This window comes from Rhinolophus hipposideros (assembly GCF_964194185.1).
Source record: "Rhinolophus hipposideros genome assembly, chromosome: 9".
NCBI lineage: Eukaryota > Metazoa > Chordata > Mammalia > Chiroptera > Rhinolophidae > Rhinolophus > Rhinolophus hipposideros.
Window position 1 is genome coordinate 57,040,876 of NC_138055.1, and position 16,825 is coordinate 57,057,700.

Sequence of the window (16,825 nt, forward strand, 5' to 3'; positions counted from 1 at the left end):
GTGTGTGTGTCGTTCAGCGTAGTGGTGGTGAGGGCAGTAGAGTACCAGGAAAGACACTCATCCCTTTAGCACTCCTGTCTTCCTTGCTCACTCACCTTCCTCACACATTACACAGCCACACACTTCTTTTCTCATACAATGATTCCATCCCTTACACACACCTCTTCCACAGCCCCACACCGTGCACACTTTTCAGTCCTTTGTGTATAAAGTGTTTATTGCTAGAGTCCATCTCTCACTCACCTCCCTCATACCTAGGACCCTTGGATAGCTCTTTTTTTGCACACTCTCATTTTGCACAAGCCTCTCCCTCCCTGGTGCACCTGCGTTTTTGACCACTCACCTTACCTCCTCACCCGTTCACCCCTCCACCCCCACTCACATACCTATTCTCCTACCCTTGAGCACACTCCCCTTTCTTGGCCACTCCCCTCCCTTCATTCTCCCCCAGGCTCGCACACTCGCCCCTGCCTCTGGGGACACCTGCTCGTGCAGGGCAGGGCGGGGATGCGCAGCCGCGGCCACTTCTCCTTCTCTCCCCCTCCCCGCCCCGCCCCTCCCTTCATCCCTCACCGGCTCCCCGGCTCCCGCCCCGCCCGCCCCACCCGCCCGCCGCTCCGGGGGGGTCTCCGCCGCCGCCGCCGCCGCCGCCGGAAGGAGCCGCCATTTGCCACCGCCAAGCGCACGGGCCGAGCTGAGCGGGAGCCGGAGTGGGACTGCGGCCAGGAGGACGGCGATGGGGGGCGGCCCCGCCGCAGGAGGATCCGGGCGCGTAACCCCGGGAGCTCGGCCCGCTCCGGACCCAGACCCGCGGGGCGCGGCACCCTGAGCCCCCTTCTCCGCCCACTGCCCCGGCCATGGCTGCCCGCCCCGCCGCCCCCGGGCCGCCAGCCCTCCCGGCCCCGCAAGCCCCGAAGCCCTGGCGGTGGCAGCAGTGAACCGCGCTCGCAGGCCCCGAAGACCCCGGCCGGGATCCGCTCTCCAGCGCGCTCCCCCTTCCCGGCCTTGTCCTCTCCCTTCCCCCCGCCGCCCGAGAGCCCCCTTGCACGCCGCCCCCCGCCCCCCGGCGCCCGGACGATGCTCAAGTCTCGGCTCCGCATGTTCCTGAACGAGCTGAAGCTGCTGGTGCTGACGGGCGGGGGGCGGCCCCGGGCCGAGCCGCAGCCCCGGGGGGGCGGGGGAGGCGGCTGCGGCTGGGCGCCCTTCGCCGGCTGCTCAACCCAGGACGGCGACGGCGACGAAGAGGAGTACTACGGCTCGGAGCCGCGGGCCCGGGGCCTGGCCGGCGACAAGGAGCCGCGGGCCGGACCTCCGCCGCCGCCCGCGCCGCCGCCGCCGCCGCCCCCGGGCGCGCTGGACGCCCTGTCGCTCAGCAGCAGCCTGGACAGCGGGCTCCGAACTCCCCAGTGCCGAATCTGCTTCCAGGGCCCGGAGCAGGTCAGGCCTAAGCGCCCCGCGGGGCGAGGAGGGGAGGGGGCGCGCACCTGGGATGCCCCGGGAGACCGCGAGCAGGGGGCGGGGCCTGAGGAGGCTGGGCGGGACCTAGGACCCAAGTGGGAATGGAGTGAGGTTGGGGGCCTGGCTGGAGACTCCTGGACCGTTTGTTTGGGGTGGAGGGGAGTCAGGGTATCCCCAGGATGGGGTGAGACTTTTTCCTGGGAGGGCTCAAAATCCCTCTCACCCATTAACGGGGACAATCTTTCTCCCCCCACTTCTGTCACCCCGGGGCCTCTGGAGGTTGAGGAGGTGGGCAGAAAGACCGTCTGTTCCCACTGTGAAGGACGGGGCCCAGCCGGCGCCCTTGCCTCACTCACTATTTCTCTTCGTGGGGCACTTTTCTTCACTTCTCATTCCGCAACTTTCCATCACATTCCAAAGAGTACTCTTTGTTTAAAGGTTATGGACAAAGTTGTCCAGGGATAGTGCCGGGGGTGTCTCTATATCGTGAGAGATTATTCCTTGAATAAAGGGGAACAACCTCTACTCCACTCCCACTACTAGGATTTCTCTCCCCTTTTGATATTTGGAAACTCAGGACGATAACCCATCCCAGTCTGCACCACATCTGTGAAATACTTTATAGTTATGGAGTGGGGAGGAAGGCATGGCTCAGAAGCTCTGACCCGAGTCTCTCCAGATCCTAAGGGGCAGCCTTTCATTTGGGAAGCCTTAAGGACCACCCTCTTCAAATTTTAGGAAAAGAAAAGACTCAGCTCCCACCCACCCACCACACCCCAATCCCTTTTTGTCCCTCATCTGTTTGGTCAGGGAAGTTTGCCTGGAACTGTAACGTTTGTCTTTTCTGCTTCCGCCTTAGCCTCTTGCCCTGTGTTGGGTAAAAGTCCTGAGCTTTTTTAAGGTGGGAGAATGACTGACTGGAGAGGTTTTCATCTCCAGGAGCCGGGAGGAAGGGTATCAGGGCGGTAATCGCTGAAAGGGACCCTCGTCACTCTTCCTCCAGGGGGAGCTCCTGAGCCCCTGCCGCTGCGATGGCTCCGTGCGCTGCACTCACCAGCCCTGTCTCATCCGCTGGATCAGCGAGAGGGGCTCCTGGAGCTGTGAGCTCTGTTACTTCAAGTACCAGGTCCTGGCGATCAGCACCAAGAACCCACTGCAGGTGAGGTGCAAGGACAGCACGACTGTCAGATCGGGACAAGGGCCTTTCAGCAATCAGAGTGAGAGACCCTCCAAGGAACCTATTTCATCCATTCACTTAGCCCTCCCCACCATTACCGCCATCTCCTGTCTGTAAATCCTCCCTTCGTTTATTTATTTACAAAGATATTATTGGGTGCCACCTGTATTCCAGGCACTGTTCTAGGCACCGGGACAACAAAAAGGCCGATGATGTCAATGACGATGATAACAAATATGTAGTGTTTTCTATGTGTCAAGCTCTTGGTGTGTATTAACTCTTTTAATCTTCATAATAATCCTATTAGTTATATGCCATTAGTATCCCCATATTAAAGATGGCTACACAGAGATATTTAAAAACTTGCCCAAGGTTGCTCATCCAGGAAGTGATAGAGTTAGGATTTGGAATTCAAACCTAGATGGTCTGGCTTCAGAGCACTTGCCTGATCCCGTCTTTCTAAAATATGACAGGCAAATGGTCTCAACAACATGAAAAGTGCCACATTCTAGGTTTGATCAGGACCCAGAGGAGACAGTTGTTAATCCTGCCTGAAGGGTTTCAAGAAAGGCACCTGGAGTATCTTCTTCTTCAGAGCCACCCGTCACCTGGCGCTCCGTCTCTTTCTGTGACTTTTGAAGTGCTTTCTCTCACACAGTGGCAGGCCATCTCCCTGACGGTCATTGAGAAGGTCCAGATTGCAGCCATAGTTCTGGGCTCTCTCTTCCTCGTTGCCAGCATCTCCTGGCTCATCTGGTCCTCACTCAGCCCGTCAGCCAAGTGGCAACGACAGGATCTGCTCTTTCAGATCTGCTACGGCATGTACGGCTTCATGGATGTTGTCTGCATAGGTGAGGACCCCTCTCTTCTCCTGACCTGATCAGCAGCTTCCTCCAACCCAAATTCTTAACTTTTCCTGCCCATTCCCTCCGCTTCATGGCCACATTTTCTACCATTGAGAATCTCTAGGGCTATCTCAGTACCCTTCCCTTCCCCGCTTCTCCAGGCCCTTTGCAACCCTATCTCTTCACTCTGGAGAAATGCTTGCTTAAGCACATCTGGCCTAGGTCTGGGCGGCAGTTGACCCTGGATTTCTTATCCCTCTTGCTCAGGCCTCATCGTCCATGAAGGCTCCTCTGTCTACCGCATCTTTAAGCGCTGGCAGGCAGTGAACCAGCAGTGGAAGGTCCTGAATTATGACAAGACCAAGGACATAGGAGGAGATGCAGGGGGAGGGACGGCAGGGAAGCCGGGCCCCAGGACCTCACGGACGGGCCCCCCCTCTGGGGCAGCCAGCCGCCCCCCGGCTGCCCAGCGCATGCGGACGCTCTTGCCTCAGCGCTGTGGTTACACAATCCTGCATCTCCTTGGACAGCTGCGGCCACCAGATGCGCGTTCCAGTTCCCATTCTGGCCGAGAGGTTGTCATGAGGGTTACCACGGTATGAACTGGACTCCAGGAGCGGGAATCTTGAGTCACTGCATCGGCCAGAAATGAGCTATCATGGCTGCTGGAAGTACCACCAGGACCAGACGTTCAGGGCACGCGTCCCCCACCACTGAGGATCTCCGTGGGCAGCCTCAAGTTGGAGACATTGTCTGGCCTCTACTGCCCACTGGGTAGAGACATCTGGATGACATTCCAGCCCCCACTGATAGCTCCTCATGCTTATTCTGGGGCAGACAGTGGGCAGGTGGGGAGAGCAGCTTTTCTCCCCTAGAGAACCGTCTTTACCTCAGCTCCTAGGGCCTCCAGCCCCCTGTCCCCCAGCTCCACCACAGTGACTTGGTGAAGGGGGACCAATGCCGAAAGAAAGGGGCTGTAGACCCCCCCCCCATTCCTCACCCCATGGCCACAGGGCAGCTGGCAATAAGACTAGTATACATTGACCTCCCGTTCCCTGCATGAGGGCGGGGGACTTCCCCCTGCTCCACCCCCCATTGCATGGGGGGAGAGCATAAAGAATCATTTATATGCACGCGGAGACTCCTTTCTCATCTGGGGCTTTTCTGGAGGGTTGGGAGGTATGGGGAGGTTTCTCTGCAGAGGTTGCAAATCCCAAATGCAGCAGTGGGTTCTGAGTTGGAGGTGTAACTCCCACTTGCTGCTGAATAATTCACATTGGCTGCTAGATGGCAGTGCTCAGAGGTATCTAAAGGGTGGACCTGCTGCCTGCAAGTTGTATGATTTAGGGGGAAAAAAATCTCTCCACTGTGGTTTTCCTGTCTACCTCATAGGATTGGAATGAGGATAAACAAGGGACAGGTTGAGTGCCATTGCAAAGAAGATCAGTGATGGCATAAAAAGATTTCTACACTAGATGATGGTCCATTTATTTCCAATAGTACCTGATTAGCAAAATTCCAAAATGTGTTTTTCATCTGGGGTTGCACAGAGCCTTGGAAATTTGTGTTGTTACAATAGATGTGGATATATGAGGGGAAATAGACATTGTAAATGTGAAGGATGGTGGTTATTTGCAAAAATGAGAGGTCCTCCAACCCCCTAAACACTGGGGGCAGGGGGAGGCTGGAGCTCTCCTTCTTGCTCTGGGGATTGTGTGGGTTGTACTAGTCCTTCCCAGGTAATGTGCTTGCCCAGAGAAGTGGTGTGAAGTGAATTTGGACTCATTTGGAGTGAGATGGACAGAATCCTTCCATGATATGAGTCTCCAACTTCAGTTTAAGCTCCTCCTATGGCAATTCAGGGTCATAGGTCGGATCCTGGTGTGTTCCAGCTATTGGCATTAACTGGAAGGTATTGCATTTGGAGGCAGAAGCATAGAGGGAAGTTGTCTATAGACAAAAGGTTTGGGAAGGACTGGTTAAAATGTGGGTCGGTCTGAAGCCCGGTCCCTTTCTCCTGAGGCCTTGGGGCTGTGTATTATATGAATGATGATGTCTTTTAAGTGAACTATTCATTAGCAATTAAATTAATTACTTTACACATTGCTAAAGTCAGATCCAGAGGCCTTTCCTATTATTGCTCTTCCTCTTAGAGAAGGTTTCTCCTGGGGATGTTTTGCAGAAAATGCTTCCTACCAAAGGTGACATACTCTTGCCTCGGTAAAGGCCATCCTCTACCAGTCTCTAAAAGGGGTCTTGGCTGCTGTCCATGGTGCTAGGACCCAGACTTACCTGGAAATGTAGAAACCAAAGCTAGCCTTGGGTTTGAGTCACCTGGAAGTATGGTAGTGTATCACGTCCAACCTCAGAGGGGATGAAAGTAGATAGGGAACTCAGGCTGAGTCCCCCATTTTTTCCAATGGGAAATTGTTTCCCCAGAGAGATAACCCTCCATATTCCCTACCTGGGAAGGGCCAGACTTTACTGATTGCTATTCACAGAATAGCTTGTGGGTATCAGAAGGAAGCCAGCGAATCAGAGTGACTACTAGTACCTATCCTGACAGATAGGGTTCAAGTAGGTATAGAGTTGGAGTTTCCTGTGCCAAGCCTGGGCTGTCCCCAAGGACAGCCCCACATAGAAGTTAGACAATCCCAAGGGCATAGGCACACTCAGACACAAACAAACTGTTTCCATTTCTACTCTGAGTCCTAAAACCAAGTGAGACTGTACGTTCCTCTTCCTTTCAGCATCATTGGATGTCTTGGTATGGGGTTGGGACCAGCAATCAGTATGGTCCCCTCTTCTTCCTTTTTCCAACTTAAAGAGATTTTTGTCCAGAAAAGGAATCATAGAGACTGTTGCCCTCAAGTGAGCAGTCCTATTTGCCCAAATCAGGAGTATGGGTGTGCAGAATCCTCCTCACTGAGTCCAGGGGAAAGGGTCTGTGAGGCAGGGTTTTTTTATTCTATCTCAAAGCTCAAATCTGCTAAAAAATCAGGTCATTTAGGTTTAAGTTGAACTTTGTGCTAGGGGAATGCAGATGGAGACAGTACAGTAGAGAAGGAGTTGAAAAGAGGGGCAGTAAAGAAAGGCACACAAATCTTGATCTCTGCACAGGGCTTTAGGAACACCCTGCCCCTCTGGAGATCTTACATAAATAGATACCCACCCCCCAGAAGGCTTGGTGGTTAATGGAGTTTCTGTGGTCAGGGAGCCATGTCCAGGGCAGGGGGCCAAGGTGGTGGGGAGGAGACGGAAATGTAAAGTGAAATTTCCATCTACATCCAGCTAATTGGAATAGGGTGTGGGGAGAGCAGGAAGAAAGAGGGCAAGTCCTGACATGGGAAGGGTAATCTGGGCTACAGAGAGAGCTGCTGAGGAGTGTGCTGAGAGATTTATTTATATGGAAGATGAGTTAATCTCTTATATACATCACAAGGGAAAGACTGTGCCTAGCTTCTGGAGGAAGATGGGGCAGAGAGTGCTGACTCAGGAAAGCAGAGGCTCCTGCCCAGCCCCTTTCTCCTGCCTTGGTGCCCCAGGGCTTCTGGCCACCCCCACACTCAAATTTCATCCTGTCTGTCTGACTTCACTTCTCTGCCTGTATCCCTGTCTTTCTCAAAAGGAAATCACCTTAGAGCAACTTTTCCAGAGAGGGCAGAGTGGCCATTCTACGATGTCTTTTCGTTCTGGAAGTCCAGGTTCCAAAAGCACTTCTACCAGAGTCAGCCGCCTCTGGCCATCTCTGCAAATCCCTACCTCCCGACCCTTTTTACAGCCTAGCCCTTGCATTTATCTTTCACCACCACCCCCTTAATTTCTTACAGGGAGCCAGGCTTGGCTGTTCCCACTCCAGACAGGAACGTGTCTGGATTTGTGATACAAACCCCTCTCCCCGGTGTCTAGACCTCCCATGTTATGGGGTCACTCCAAGGACCTGAGAAACCAAGGTTGGAGATTTGGATGAAAGTCTTGCCCCCAGGTCTTGTAGGCAATGGGAGTGGGAGAGAAGTAAGTCAAAAGTCAAGGAGGGAACATTCCATTTTTTAAATGTCAAAACTATGAATATTTAAATTGTTTAATATATAAAAGGAAGGCATGTGCAGGGACAGGTCAGGAGATGGCTCTGCTGGGAACTAAGTGGTGGGCAAGACAACCTAATAGTGACCAGAGGGGCACGGGGAGTTTAAAAAAATTATAAACCAGGCAAGGACAGACTCAGCTTCCTAGGGGTGAGATGAGAAAGGTATAGTCTAGACAGAGCCTGGTAAGCTGCTTACCCCTTCTGCCACATGGTCCAGATTCAATCCGAGAATCCATATCGTGTCACCTAGTCAGGGATAGGCCCTGGCAGGGGATATGAAGACTGGATAAGGCCTCACCCTGCCTCTCACAGAGCTCACATGCAAGGAGAGAAGACCAACCAGGTGCAGACCAGATGCATAATTACTTAGCTCATGCCATGCTAAGAGCTTAGCCAGCAGCATCAATGAACACTGGAAGCCCCAAAGGGCAGTGGTGGAATTCTTCCTCAGGTCACCCAGCACTATTAGTTAAAATCTGAGTTGGCCCTTGAAGCATGCATATAATATGACCAGGAGAAGAGCTGAGCAGGTAGAGGAACCATGGATTTCCCTGGGACTCCTGGGTGAGGCCAAGTGCATACTTCATACCTTGGTCAGGGCTGCCTGAAGCACTTTACTATGGTCATTCTGACAAGTTTGGTCACATAGACAGGCCTCAGGGAGAATACATGTCTCTCGGTTTTGTGCCTAATAAACCCCTACGATGAGAGAAAGGGTGATGATGACCGCCTCCTTCCACAGGACTATCTGTCCACGAACTGTAGGTTGATGCTCCTCTCAGGTACTAGGACAGTCCGGGTCATGGGTCTGACTGGGGCAGCACCTGGCTCAGGCTGCACCTCAAAGTGGGTCAAGATCTGGAAAGGAAGAAAGAAGGCTATCACTACGAGAGGGATTAACAATGGTGGGTTTTATTAATAATGGGCATTATTAGTGTTAGGATTGTCAAGGTTGGAATGACACCTGTGGCTGGAGTGGACTTCTGGGTTAATCAGGATAAGGGATTATGGTTGGGAAAAAGATAGTCCTAATACCCTTGCTAACTGTCCAGGCCTATAATGGGATTGACACATTTCAGATAAGGTCTACGAAGTCTTAAATGTTTTCTGATGCTTGTCACTGAGCTCACAGCTTTAGAAGGTTAGGGTTTCTCTTGTCTGGGGAAGGTAGGTCCAGATCACTCACCTGGGCCAAAGCCATTTGCAGCTCAAGCTCTGCCAGGCGTCTCCCCATGCAGCTGCGCTTGCCAAAGCCAAAGGGAAGAGATGCAAATGGGTGGGGGGCTGGACCCTCCCCCAGCCAGCGAGCCGGCCGAAAAGCATTTGGCTCTGGGAACTGGGCAGGGTCCCTTGAAGTAGCATAGTGACACAGAGTGACCAGCGTCTGGTGGGAGAGGAGCACAAACTTGTCAATTTAAGCCCAGGAATGCAGGGAGGGACATAGGGAAGGGGTTATACGGACTGGAATGTGGTGATGAGGAAGTTTTCTGGGCTGCTTTTGGAATGATTTCTCCACTGCCCCATTATATTCCAGAGAGAAGCACTCAGGACAAGGGGAGCGTTTGCAGGGCTTGTGGGGGGTTTGAGAACAGGACCAGGACAGAGATAGTGAGGGATGGCTTAGCAAAAGGGACCCATAGTCTCTACTCACATTTTTGGGGATAATATAGTCACCCACACGAATGTCTTTGTCTGGAACACGGGAATTTCCAGGTACCACAGGGTACAGTCTGGGTTGCAGAGCACAAGGGGAGACAGCAAGGTGAGGCGAGGGGCTGTTAGGTTCCTTCTCGTGCCTGCAACTTCCAAATTCTTGGCCAGGAGTAGAATACCATTTTCCTCTGCTCCCATCTATTATTTGCTTCCACAGCCCTTCCCCAGATTTTCTCTAGCTCCCCCTCTCCTGTCCCCTCACCTTAGCACTTCCTTGAGGACTGCTTTCAGCAGGGGCAGCTGGGACAGAGCACTGGCTGAGGAGTGGGCATTGTAGCCCTGGCCCAGGGCAGCTGTGATCTCCGCGTGGAGTGCGGTCTGGACTTCAGGGTGCCGAGAAAGTTCATATAAAGCCCAGGAGAGTGTGTTGGACACCTGAGGGGCCAGGGAAGAACATCAGAGGTGTTAGGAGTGGGGAACCAGTGTAGGGGGAAGAATGTGAAGCAGTCTGGAGCCCAGGTGGTGCTAGGCCAAGCTGGTCTAGAGGGCCATAGTGGATCCTCTGCAGCAGGACTGGGACCGGAGATGCTAAGCTCCGGAAGTGGGGCTCGCAACGTGGAGGGAGAACTTCACCGTGTCCACTCCGGCCAGTAGCAGCTCTGTCACATTCCCTAGGATGGACGAGGCAGGCAACTGCTCCCGGAACAGGAAGTAAGTCAGGTGCGCCGCAGATCCCATGTCCTCCTCAGGTTTTTCCCTCTTGGCTACCTCAGCCTCTCGCCGCTCCACGTGCTGCTGGGCTGCGTGGCGAGAAGATACAAGGATGCCTCACTAGCCCCGAACAACTTTACATTCTCCTGTCTTCACTTCACTTCTGTGCCTTACCAAATGCAAACATCTGGTCCCAGTCTCGGCAGAGGCGGCCCCAGGGTCCGGGCACGAGTCGGTGCAGCCAGTTGGGCATGGCCATGGTCACCAGCGTAGACACAAACACGGATCCCACCGCGCGGATGAAGGTCTCTGTGTCCGGAGGCACTTCTGCCTCTAGGCAACCCAGGCGCGAACCTAGCAGCACCGCTGCTATGCCTGGCCGGGAGGGGGCGCTGTCAGGACACTGGGAGACCCCGGCCAGGGTCCCCCAGGCTTGTCCCGAACTGTCCTAGGGCTCACCTTCTAGTCCAAACTTGTAAAATTCTCCGGCTACGTCCTGAACCAGGGCGGGCGGCCCAGCGCCGCGTCCCCGTTGGCGCCGCAGTCTCCGCACAAGGTCAAGAACCACGTCGTCCAGGGTCCTGGCATAGCGGGAGGCTGCTTGAGGCCGGAGGAGGAGCGGGGCCAAGAGGCTGCGGAGCCTCTGCCATTCTTCGCCTTCCCTGTAAGAGTGCGGAGAGGGGTGCATCAAGGCAGATGGGGGCATGTGGAGGCCGCCCAGTGGGGCTGGCAGAGGTGGAGAAGAATCGTGTTCGGCTCGGGTGGCTCGGGGAGGGATGGCGTCTGCTCCCTCCGGGTACAGAAACCTGGCATTGCCTGCGCGCGCTTTTCATCCCCCTTCCTCGTTACTCATTTCCTGCCCCAGAGGGGCCTGGGTTTCTGGGTAACTCGAGTCACAGAATCTTACATTTCACCTAGATCCTAGTACGCTAGCCCTGTCTGCCGGTTCTCGGGATTCTAGCCTCAAAGATAAGGTCGTGGAGGGGCGGAGGGCAAAGGCCGGGCTCTACCTGAGCTTGGGCGTAATAGACGGGTGGGAACCCCTATTTGCCAGAGGCTGGGGGAAACGGCCGACCTTCCTCCACACCCCAAACCGGTCTCCATACGGGCCATAGGAGAGGGACACAGCGAGGCATCTGGGTCTGGGGGCCAGAGGACTCACGCGGTAAGCAGTCCGCAAGCCCGCTGGCAGCGGCGACGGTGCTCGACCCACGGTGAGAAGCTGCAGCGCTCGGGCCGGGGCCCCTCCTGTCGCAGCAGCTGCTCAACGAGTGTAGGGGCCGCTAGATACACCGTGCGCACCTTCCCGAAGCTGGCCAACCACACTGGTCCGAAGCGCGCGGCCCCCTGCACCTGGGAGAATGGGCGCAGCGGACTCTGGAGACGCGGATAGGGGACTCCCAGCTTGGTCCCTGCCAAAGCCGAGGGTGTTGGCTGAACTTTGGGCGGGGGTGCCTCTGCTCCTTTGCGAGCTCCCAGCTAGTGTACGGCCCGGATGCTGTAAACCCTCCTCCCTTTCCCTTACTTCCCATCCCTAGGAAGTTTGAGTGTGGTGGGCAACACTGAGTAACTTTGAGTAAAGCAGACTCAGGACCTCTTTGGTCACCTGGGCCGAGCCGAGGCGGAGAAATCCTTAAAGGTTCCTCACGTGGAATATTCATCTCATGATGAGCCTCAACAGAATGTATCGGAGCGCATGTAGCTTTAAGCACCATGCGCTGACTGCGCTGGGAAGGTACTGTGCGTTCCCGACTCCCGCACATCGGTCCTGGACCTACCCGGCTTCCAGCTCCTGCACGTCGAGAAGGTGCTGAGAGCACCCCTCTGCTCGGTGTCGGGATGGACTCCGCGCCACTCGAGCCACAGCCCCAAACCCCAACTTGTCTTTTCCGCAAGTCATGGGCATCCGTTCTTACTGGCCCTCCTTCCTGCGTTCTCCACTAGTCTATTTTCCCAGCCTTTCGCCCCAGGAACAGCGCCCCCTCTACCTGCAGCTCGTGTAGCCGTGACAGCCCCCGCTTGCAGAAAAGTTCCGCAAGGAAGCCCGGTGTGGAGGGGCCTGGGATGTCCGCCAAGCTCCGGGGTGTTGAGTCGTAACCTCGGGAGCCCAGTAAGGCGCCCAGGTCAGGAGCACAGAGGACGCGATGGAACACTCTGGAGGCGGGCTTGAGGGTCTGGGTCATGGTGTGGTTCAGGCAAATACAGCACTTCTGAGCATCTTGCGGGCGCCCCTATTAAACCCTTGGGCAAGGCAGTGGTAACGCCCCTCTCCAAGCTACTCAGCCAATCCTGAGTTGTCGGTGCTGGGAATTAACACCCAGGAACAGGAGGCGGGGCTGGGGCTGCCTTCGCAGCTCGCTTGGGGCGCACGTTGCAATGACCCTCTTGGAAGGAGAGGCCTGCCTCGGTTTATCCTCCTGGCCTTATGTCCTACTCCAGCAGGCTAAAGATCTCTTCCTGGGAAAGGCTACTTAAAGAAGCTTAGGTGACCAAGATAGTCAGTTCCTGACATTCCCATCACTTCCCCCTGTGAGCTAGTGGGCCCCTCAGGAATTCCCCATCCTCCAGCATCTCCGGGAAGGGAAGCGTGGAAAGAGGCACAGCTGTAGCTATCCCCATATTCTTGGCTTATCAGGCTGCATCCTCTCTGCATGTGAGCAGAATTTTCCTGCACTATTACACTGAGCAGATGACAGGTAAGTTAATGAGTTAAAATTGCTCCCGGAGCCTTCGTCTTTATTCCTTGGGTGGGTAGGCGGTAGGGTCTTTTAGGTCCCTGTCCTTGCCATGGGAATTTGGGGCTTGAGAAGAAATGAAGGAATTTTTCAAATTAGAAAAGTTCAGAGATTTCTCTGGGCTGCTGGACAGAGCAAAGGCTAAGTGAACACTCTGAATCTCCAACAGACTCCATCCCCTTTGGGGGGCTTTCTAGTTAGCCCCTTTCCACTTTTAGCCTTAGAATCCTTGTTTCTTTCTCGGCTCCTCACTCCCCGACCCCATCCCCATCAGGCTGTGCCAGCCAGTCAGCTCTGAAATGAAGGGTCAACATGAAAAAGGAAAGGGTCTCCACCCTCAACCCCTCCTTGGGACTCTCCAGCCACCATAAAGGAAGCACAAATTCCCCAGGTCAAATCTTAGGCAGAGAGGATGGGAGAAAGCATCTGATACGCTTTCTAGGCTTCTCTGAGAAACAGGAGCACAGGCATGTGCACACATATACGTTCTCCCCAGGATTGCAAAGTACACACAAGTGGACAGGTGATTTGAATCTAGCAGGCAGTTTAGATGGACAGTGGAGAATTGCATTCCCCACTCCAGCTGATCAGAGATCCCAGAGGGGGAAGAGAGTGCTAAGGGAGAGCAAGACCCCACACCCCGCCAAACGTCTCTTCTCGTCCAAGGTCTTCTGATCTTCCCAGTCAGCTTCTTCAGCTTTCTCCTGACAGTGGAGGGGCAGGAAGGTGAAAGGAGGCAGGGATAGTTGTGAAAACCAGGATTCTGCCCCTGGGTAGTTCCCCAACTTCTTTGAAAGATTGTTGCCTCTCAGGCCCAGCAGTCTCAGCTAGGAAGTTCCAGGGGGCTTGATTTTTTTTCTAGTCCCTGGAAATGGAGTCCAGCTAAGGCAAGGTAAGCAGTCAGTGACCAGGAGGGGTGGGATTGGGGGTAACCGCCTGGAGGGTGGGATCCTGTATTCTTCGGAAGATGGCTGGGAAATTCTTTCCCCCATTGCGTAGAACTTTCTTTCCCTCCTCGGTTGAGGTGCCCAGATGTCCAACAATGGGGTCTTCACTCTGGGAGAAGGGTTTCGTAAGTCCCTGTCCGCCTTCAGACTGCCCCTGGCCCTTAGTCTCCCATCCCATCCTATCGGCACTAAACTGGGTTCAAAGAATAAAGAACCACTCTGGAAAGGGCCTGTATCTTCACAATTTCCCTTATAGGCCCCCAACTTACCAGCTCCTCCAGAGGCACATGCTCAAATAGGGGGTGTCCTTTAAAATGGGTGCACATCCAGTCGTGTAGCTCTAGCACATCAGTTATGGTATATACCAGGCCCTGTACAGGCAAAATTATCCTAGACAGGGGGCTGCATGCAATTGAACAGTGAGATGATGAGATACACCCCCATTGAATACTTAGTGGAAGGTCCCTGAATAGGCCACTCACCGCACCCTCCCTCCCACTCCCGACTTACCCCTACTCTCAGCACGTAGGCATACTCTGCCAGCAGTGTGGGACTGATGATTCGCCATTTGTGCTTCGTCCGCTTGAAATGTGGGTCAGGGAAGAGGAAGAACATCTTTGTCAGCTGTGAGACACACATGCAGGGACTGAGTTGCGAGAGCCTGGCCTCCATGTCCCACCTGCCTACCAGCCTTACCCACCAGGGCCTCTCCCCACCTGTCCCTTGCAGAAGAAGTTAGGAAGGTGTTTCATGGCATTGCTGCGGAGACAGGCGATATTCTGGAAGCCACCTCCAGGAGCTGCTCGTAAGGCCCGAATCCGGTCTTGGACATAGTCTGAGACCTTCACCCTAATCTCCAGACCCAGAATCAGTGTGTCTGGGAACAGCGGTGATAGTTCCACTAGACACGGAAACAGGAATGGAATTACCAACCTCATATTTGCAGGAAGTGCCAAGGTGTCAACATAGGAAAGACTCAGTGTGCAACTACCAAAATCAGGAATGGCAAATGAAGACAGAAAGATGCCTATATGAATGATTCTACTATGTTGAAGTAGAGGGCTGGGGGAGTTCCGAAGTGTCACCAGGACTGGAAGTGGGAGGGCCTGGGAATACTGTACATTTGCAAGTGCTTTAGCGTTTTTACACATTTCATCATTTAATCCTCTTAACACTCTGTGGTAAATGTGAAGATGAGGAAACTGAGGGTCAGAAATGCCCAAGGTCATAGAGCTAAGGAAGAGTTAGAACCAGAACTTGAACCTAAGTTTTCTGCCAACAAGTACCATGCTCTTCCTCTCTGTCATGCTGTTATCTTTATGGGAACATCTAAAAATAAAGAAGTGGCCTAGCAAGCATGGATGGGACAATACAGACAATATCAGAGAAACTCAAAAACAAGAGGGTGGAGCAGAAGGAATAAGTTCTGGTAAAGAAGGGGGGAGGGGAAGAGGGAGTGGTGGAATCCCTGAGACGGTTCAGGATCACTGGCCACAGTGGCTAATCTCTGACGCTTGTGCTGACCAGCTCACTGACCCGGCACCTGGCAGGTGAAATGGCTCATGTAGTGACTGGGGCCAGGGGTGAGGCCAGACAGGACAACCCAAGTTCTGGGAGGCATTTGAGGCAGGCTCCTCCCTTCTCCAGGGCAAAGGCCAGAGAGGGAAGGTGGAGGCTCTCCACACTGATGTCACAGCACCAGTGTCTGGTCCGAAGGGGAAAGGCCAACTATGGCCCCCACCAAACCTGCTGAGGTGGCAGAAACTAGATAATGCCTCTCCTTGTCCCAGAGAAAGGGCCAGAGTGTTACCTAACAGGCCACCATAGCCACAGCCTATGTCTGCAAACTCCACTTGGGCTTGAGCTCTCTTTTCTTTCTTATCCTTCGGGTCATCGTGGCTCTGATTTTGAGTCAGTGGAACGAAGAACTCTGGGTATAACTCAGACCAATCCATTTCCTCTGGCTTCACAGGGCTATTGGAGAGAAGACGTGAGTAACATGAAAAGGCTGGTCATACCATTGCAAAAGTGGTACTACATGTGTGTGGGTGGATGGGTAAGGGTGGGAAGTAGATGGGAGTGTTTCTCAAAAATTCTGTAAGAGTGGGCTCTGTGGCCTCTAGGAGACACAGTGGAAACCACCCTTAACCCCCCAGTGTGAATCATAGGCCCATCATGAGGCTCGTGATTGCTGACCTGCGCATCTCCATTTCTAGGAGATGATGTGACTCTCGCTGGGTAGCTCTCCTTTCTGGGTCACAAGTTCCCCTTTTCCCCAAGACTGGCTGCCTAAGGCACCTTACTTTGTTTACGTGCTGTGCGAAGAGGATGGAGTGAGGTGAGGGAGGGGCTGAGCGTACGTTTGTCCTTTTATTATATCCAACAAAAGAAACCGAAAGATGGAAAAGGCATTCTGCCACCATCTCTCTAGTCTCTGACAATTTTTTTCTCCCAGGCTTGCACCACTACCCAGACTTCAGACAGAACGCCACGCCCCCTCCCAAGCCGCCAACTCCGCCCTCCACCAAATCTTCCCAATCCATCCTCAAAACAGACGTCACCCAGCCGATCCTCCGGGGTCTATCCTGAACCCTCCCAGCAGTCCCGGCACAATCGGTCTCCCCGGCTGCTCCGGGCTGTTCTGAGACTTCCGCCCCCCTACCTTCCCCCTGCCCTGCTCACTCACTAGCGCAGTGTGGTCCGCCATGGGGTTGGAGTGCGCACGTTGCCGATAGTAGCGCTTCTGGGGCTGCGAAGCCTGGGCTCCTGCAGCGTCCCCAGGCTCGGCTCCCGCCATGATCCCCACTGCCGCGTTTTCCCACCAAACCCACGTGGAGACTGAGGCCCAGGCGCATGATAATGACGCAGTCAGGCACGTTATGGACAGACCCCGCCCCTTAAAGACCCAAGTGTGAATTCGGTTGGGCTAGGACCCGGGGCGGGCGGGGGGGGAGACCAAGAGGGTGCCTCCGCACCCCAAGTCTGCAGCTGGGTTGGCAGGGCCCGAGGCGGCACCCACACTCTTTCCTTATCCTACGTCGGCCTGGTCTGGGTTAGCATCCTGGTGGCAGGCACCAGTGCACCCCGCAGGTAAGAGGGATGTGGGACCCCATTTCCTACAGAATTAATTCTCGCTCCGCTCGCCTCTTTCCGGGTCTCGGACTAATCTGCGGGTCTGACCCGCACGCGTGGTCTGGAATGAGTCCCATCGA

At 54.5% G+C, this 16,825-nt stretch overlaps 3 protein-coding genes across 3 annotated transcripts; 1 reads left to right on the top strand and 2 right to left on the bottom strand.

Annotated features, from left to right (window-relative positions):
• Positions 1-488: 488 nt before the first annotated feature.
• MARCHF9 (membrane associated ring-CH-type finger 9) lies at positions 489-5,593 on the top strand. The gene is made up of 4 exons (XM_081059705.1): positions 489-1,437; positions 2,462-2,617; positions 3,294-3,486; positions 3,748-5,593. The coding sequence occupies exons 1-4, from the start codon at positions 508-510 to the stop codon at positions 4,080-4,082; spliced, it is 1,614 nt and encodes a 537-aa protein (XP_080915831.1). The 5' UTR covers positions 489-507; the 3' UTR covers positions 4,083-5,593.
• Positions 5,594-6,862: 1,269 nt separating this feature from the next.
• CYP27B1 (cytochrome P450 family 27 subfamily B member 1) lies at positions 6,863-12,155 on the bottom strand. Its single transcript, XM_081059706.1, has 9 exons — positions 11,920-12,155; positions 11,094-11,284; positions 10,391-10,593; positions 10,106-10,306; positions 9,854-10,020; positions 9,483-9,655; positions 9,219-9,297; positions 8,754-8,951; positions 6,863-8,425 (listed from the first exon to the last, which is right to left on the bottom strand). The coding sequence occupies exons 1-9, from the start codon at positions 12,112-12,114 to the stop codon at positions 8,312-8,314; spliced, it is 1,521 nt and encodes a 506-aa protein (XP_080915832.1). The 5' UTR covers positions 12,115-12,155; the 3' UTR covers positions 6,863-8,311.
• A 479-nt stretch (positions 12,156-12,634) lies between these two features.
• On the bottom strand, positions 12,635-16,441 carry METTL1 (methyltransferase 1, tRNA methylguanosine). Its single transcript, XM_081059711.1, is given in 7 exon segments — positions 12,635-13,722; positions 13,883-13,984; positions 14,124-14,237; positions 14,330-14,514; positions 15,424-15,587; positions 16,300-16,305; positions 16,307-16,441. Coding segments are annotated over 7 exon segments (831 nt in total). The 5' UTR covers positions 16,411-16,441; the 3' UTR covers positions 12,635-13,566.
• Positions 16,442-16,825: the final 384 nt, after the last annotated feature.

Excerpts from the sequence above, each read along its gene's own strand:
- MARCHF9 (XM_081059705.1), top strand. The coding sequence starts at position 508 with ATGCGCAGCCGCGGCCACTTCTCCTTCTCTCCCCCTCCCCGCCCCGCC. Across the intron at positions 2,618-3,293 it reads GCACCAAGAACCCACTGCAG|TGGCAGGCCATCTCCCTGAC; the intron begins GTGAGGTGCAAG and ends TCTCTCACACAG. Across the intron at positions 3,487-3,747 it reads CATGGATGTTGTCTGCATAG|GCCTCATCGTCCATGAAGGC; the intron begins GTGAGGACCCCT and ends CCTCTTGCTCAG.
- CYP27B1 (XM_081059706.1), bottom strand. The coding sequence starts at position 12,114 with ATGACCCAGACCCTCAAGCCCGCCTCCAGAGTGTTCCATCGCGTCCTC. Across the intron at positions 11,285-11,919 it reads CACGGCTACACGAGCTGCAG|GTGCAGGGGGCCGCGCGCTT; the intron begins GTAGAGGGGGCG and ends CCATTCTCCCAG. Across the intron at positions 10,594-11,093 it reads GCTTGCGGACTGCTTACCGC|GGAAGGCGAAGAATGGCAGA; the intron begins GTGAGTCCTCTG and ends GCACTCTTACAG.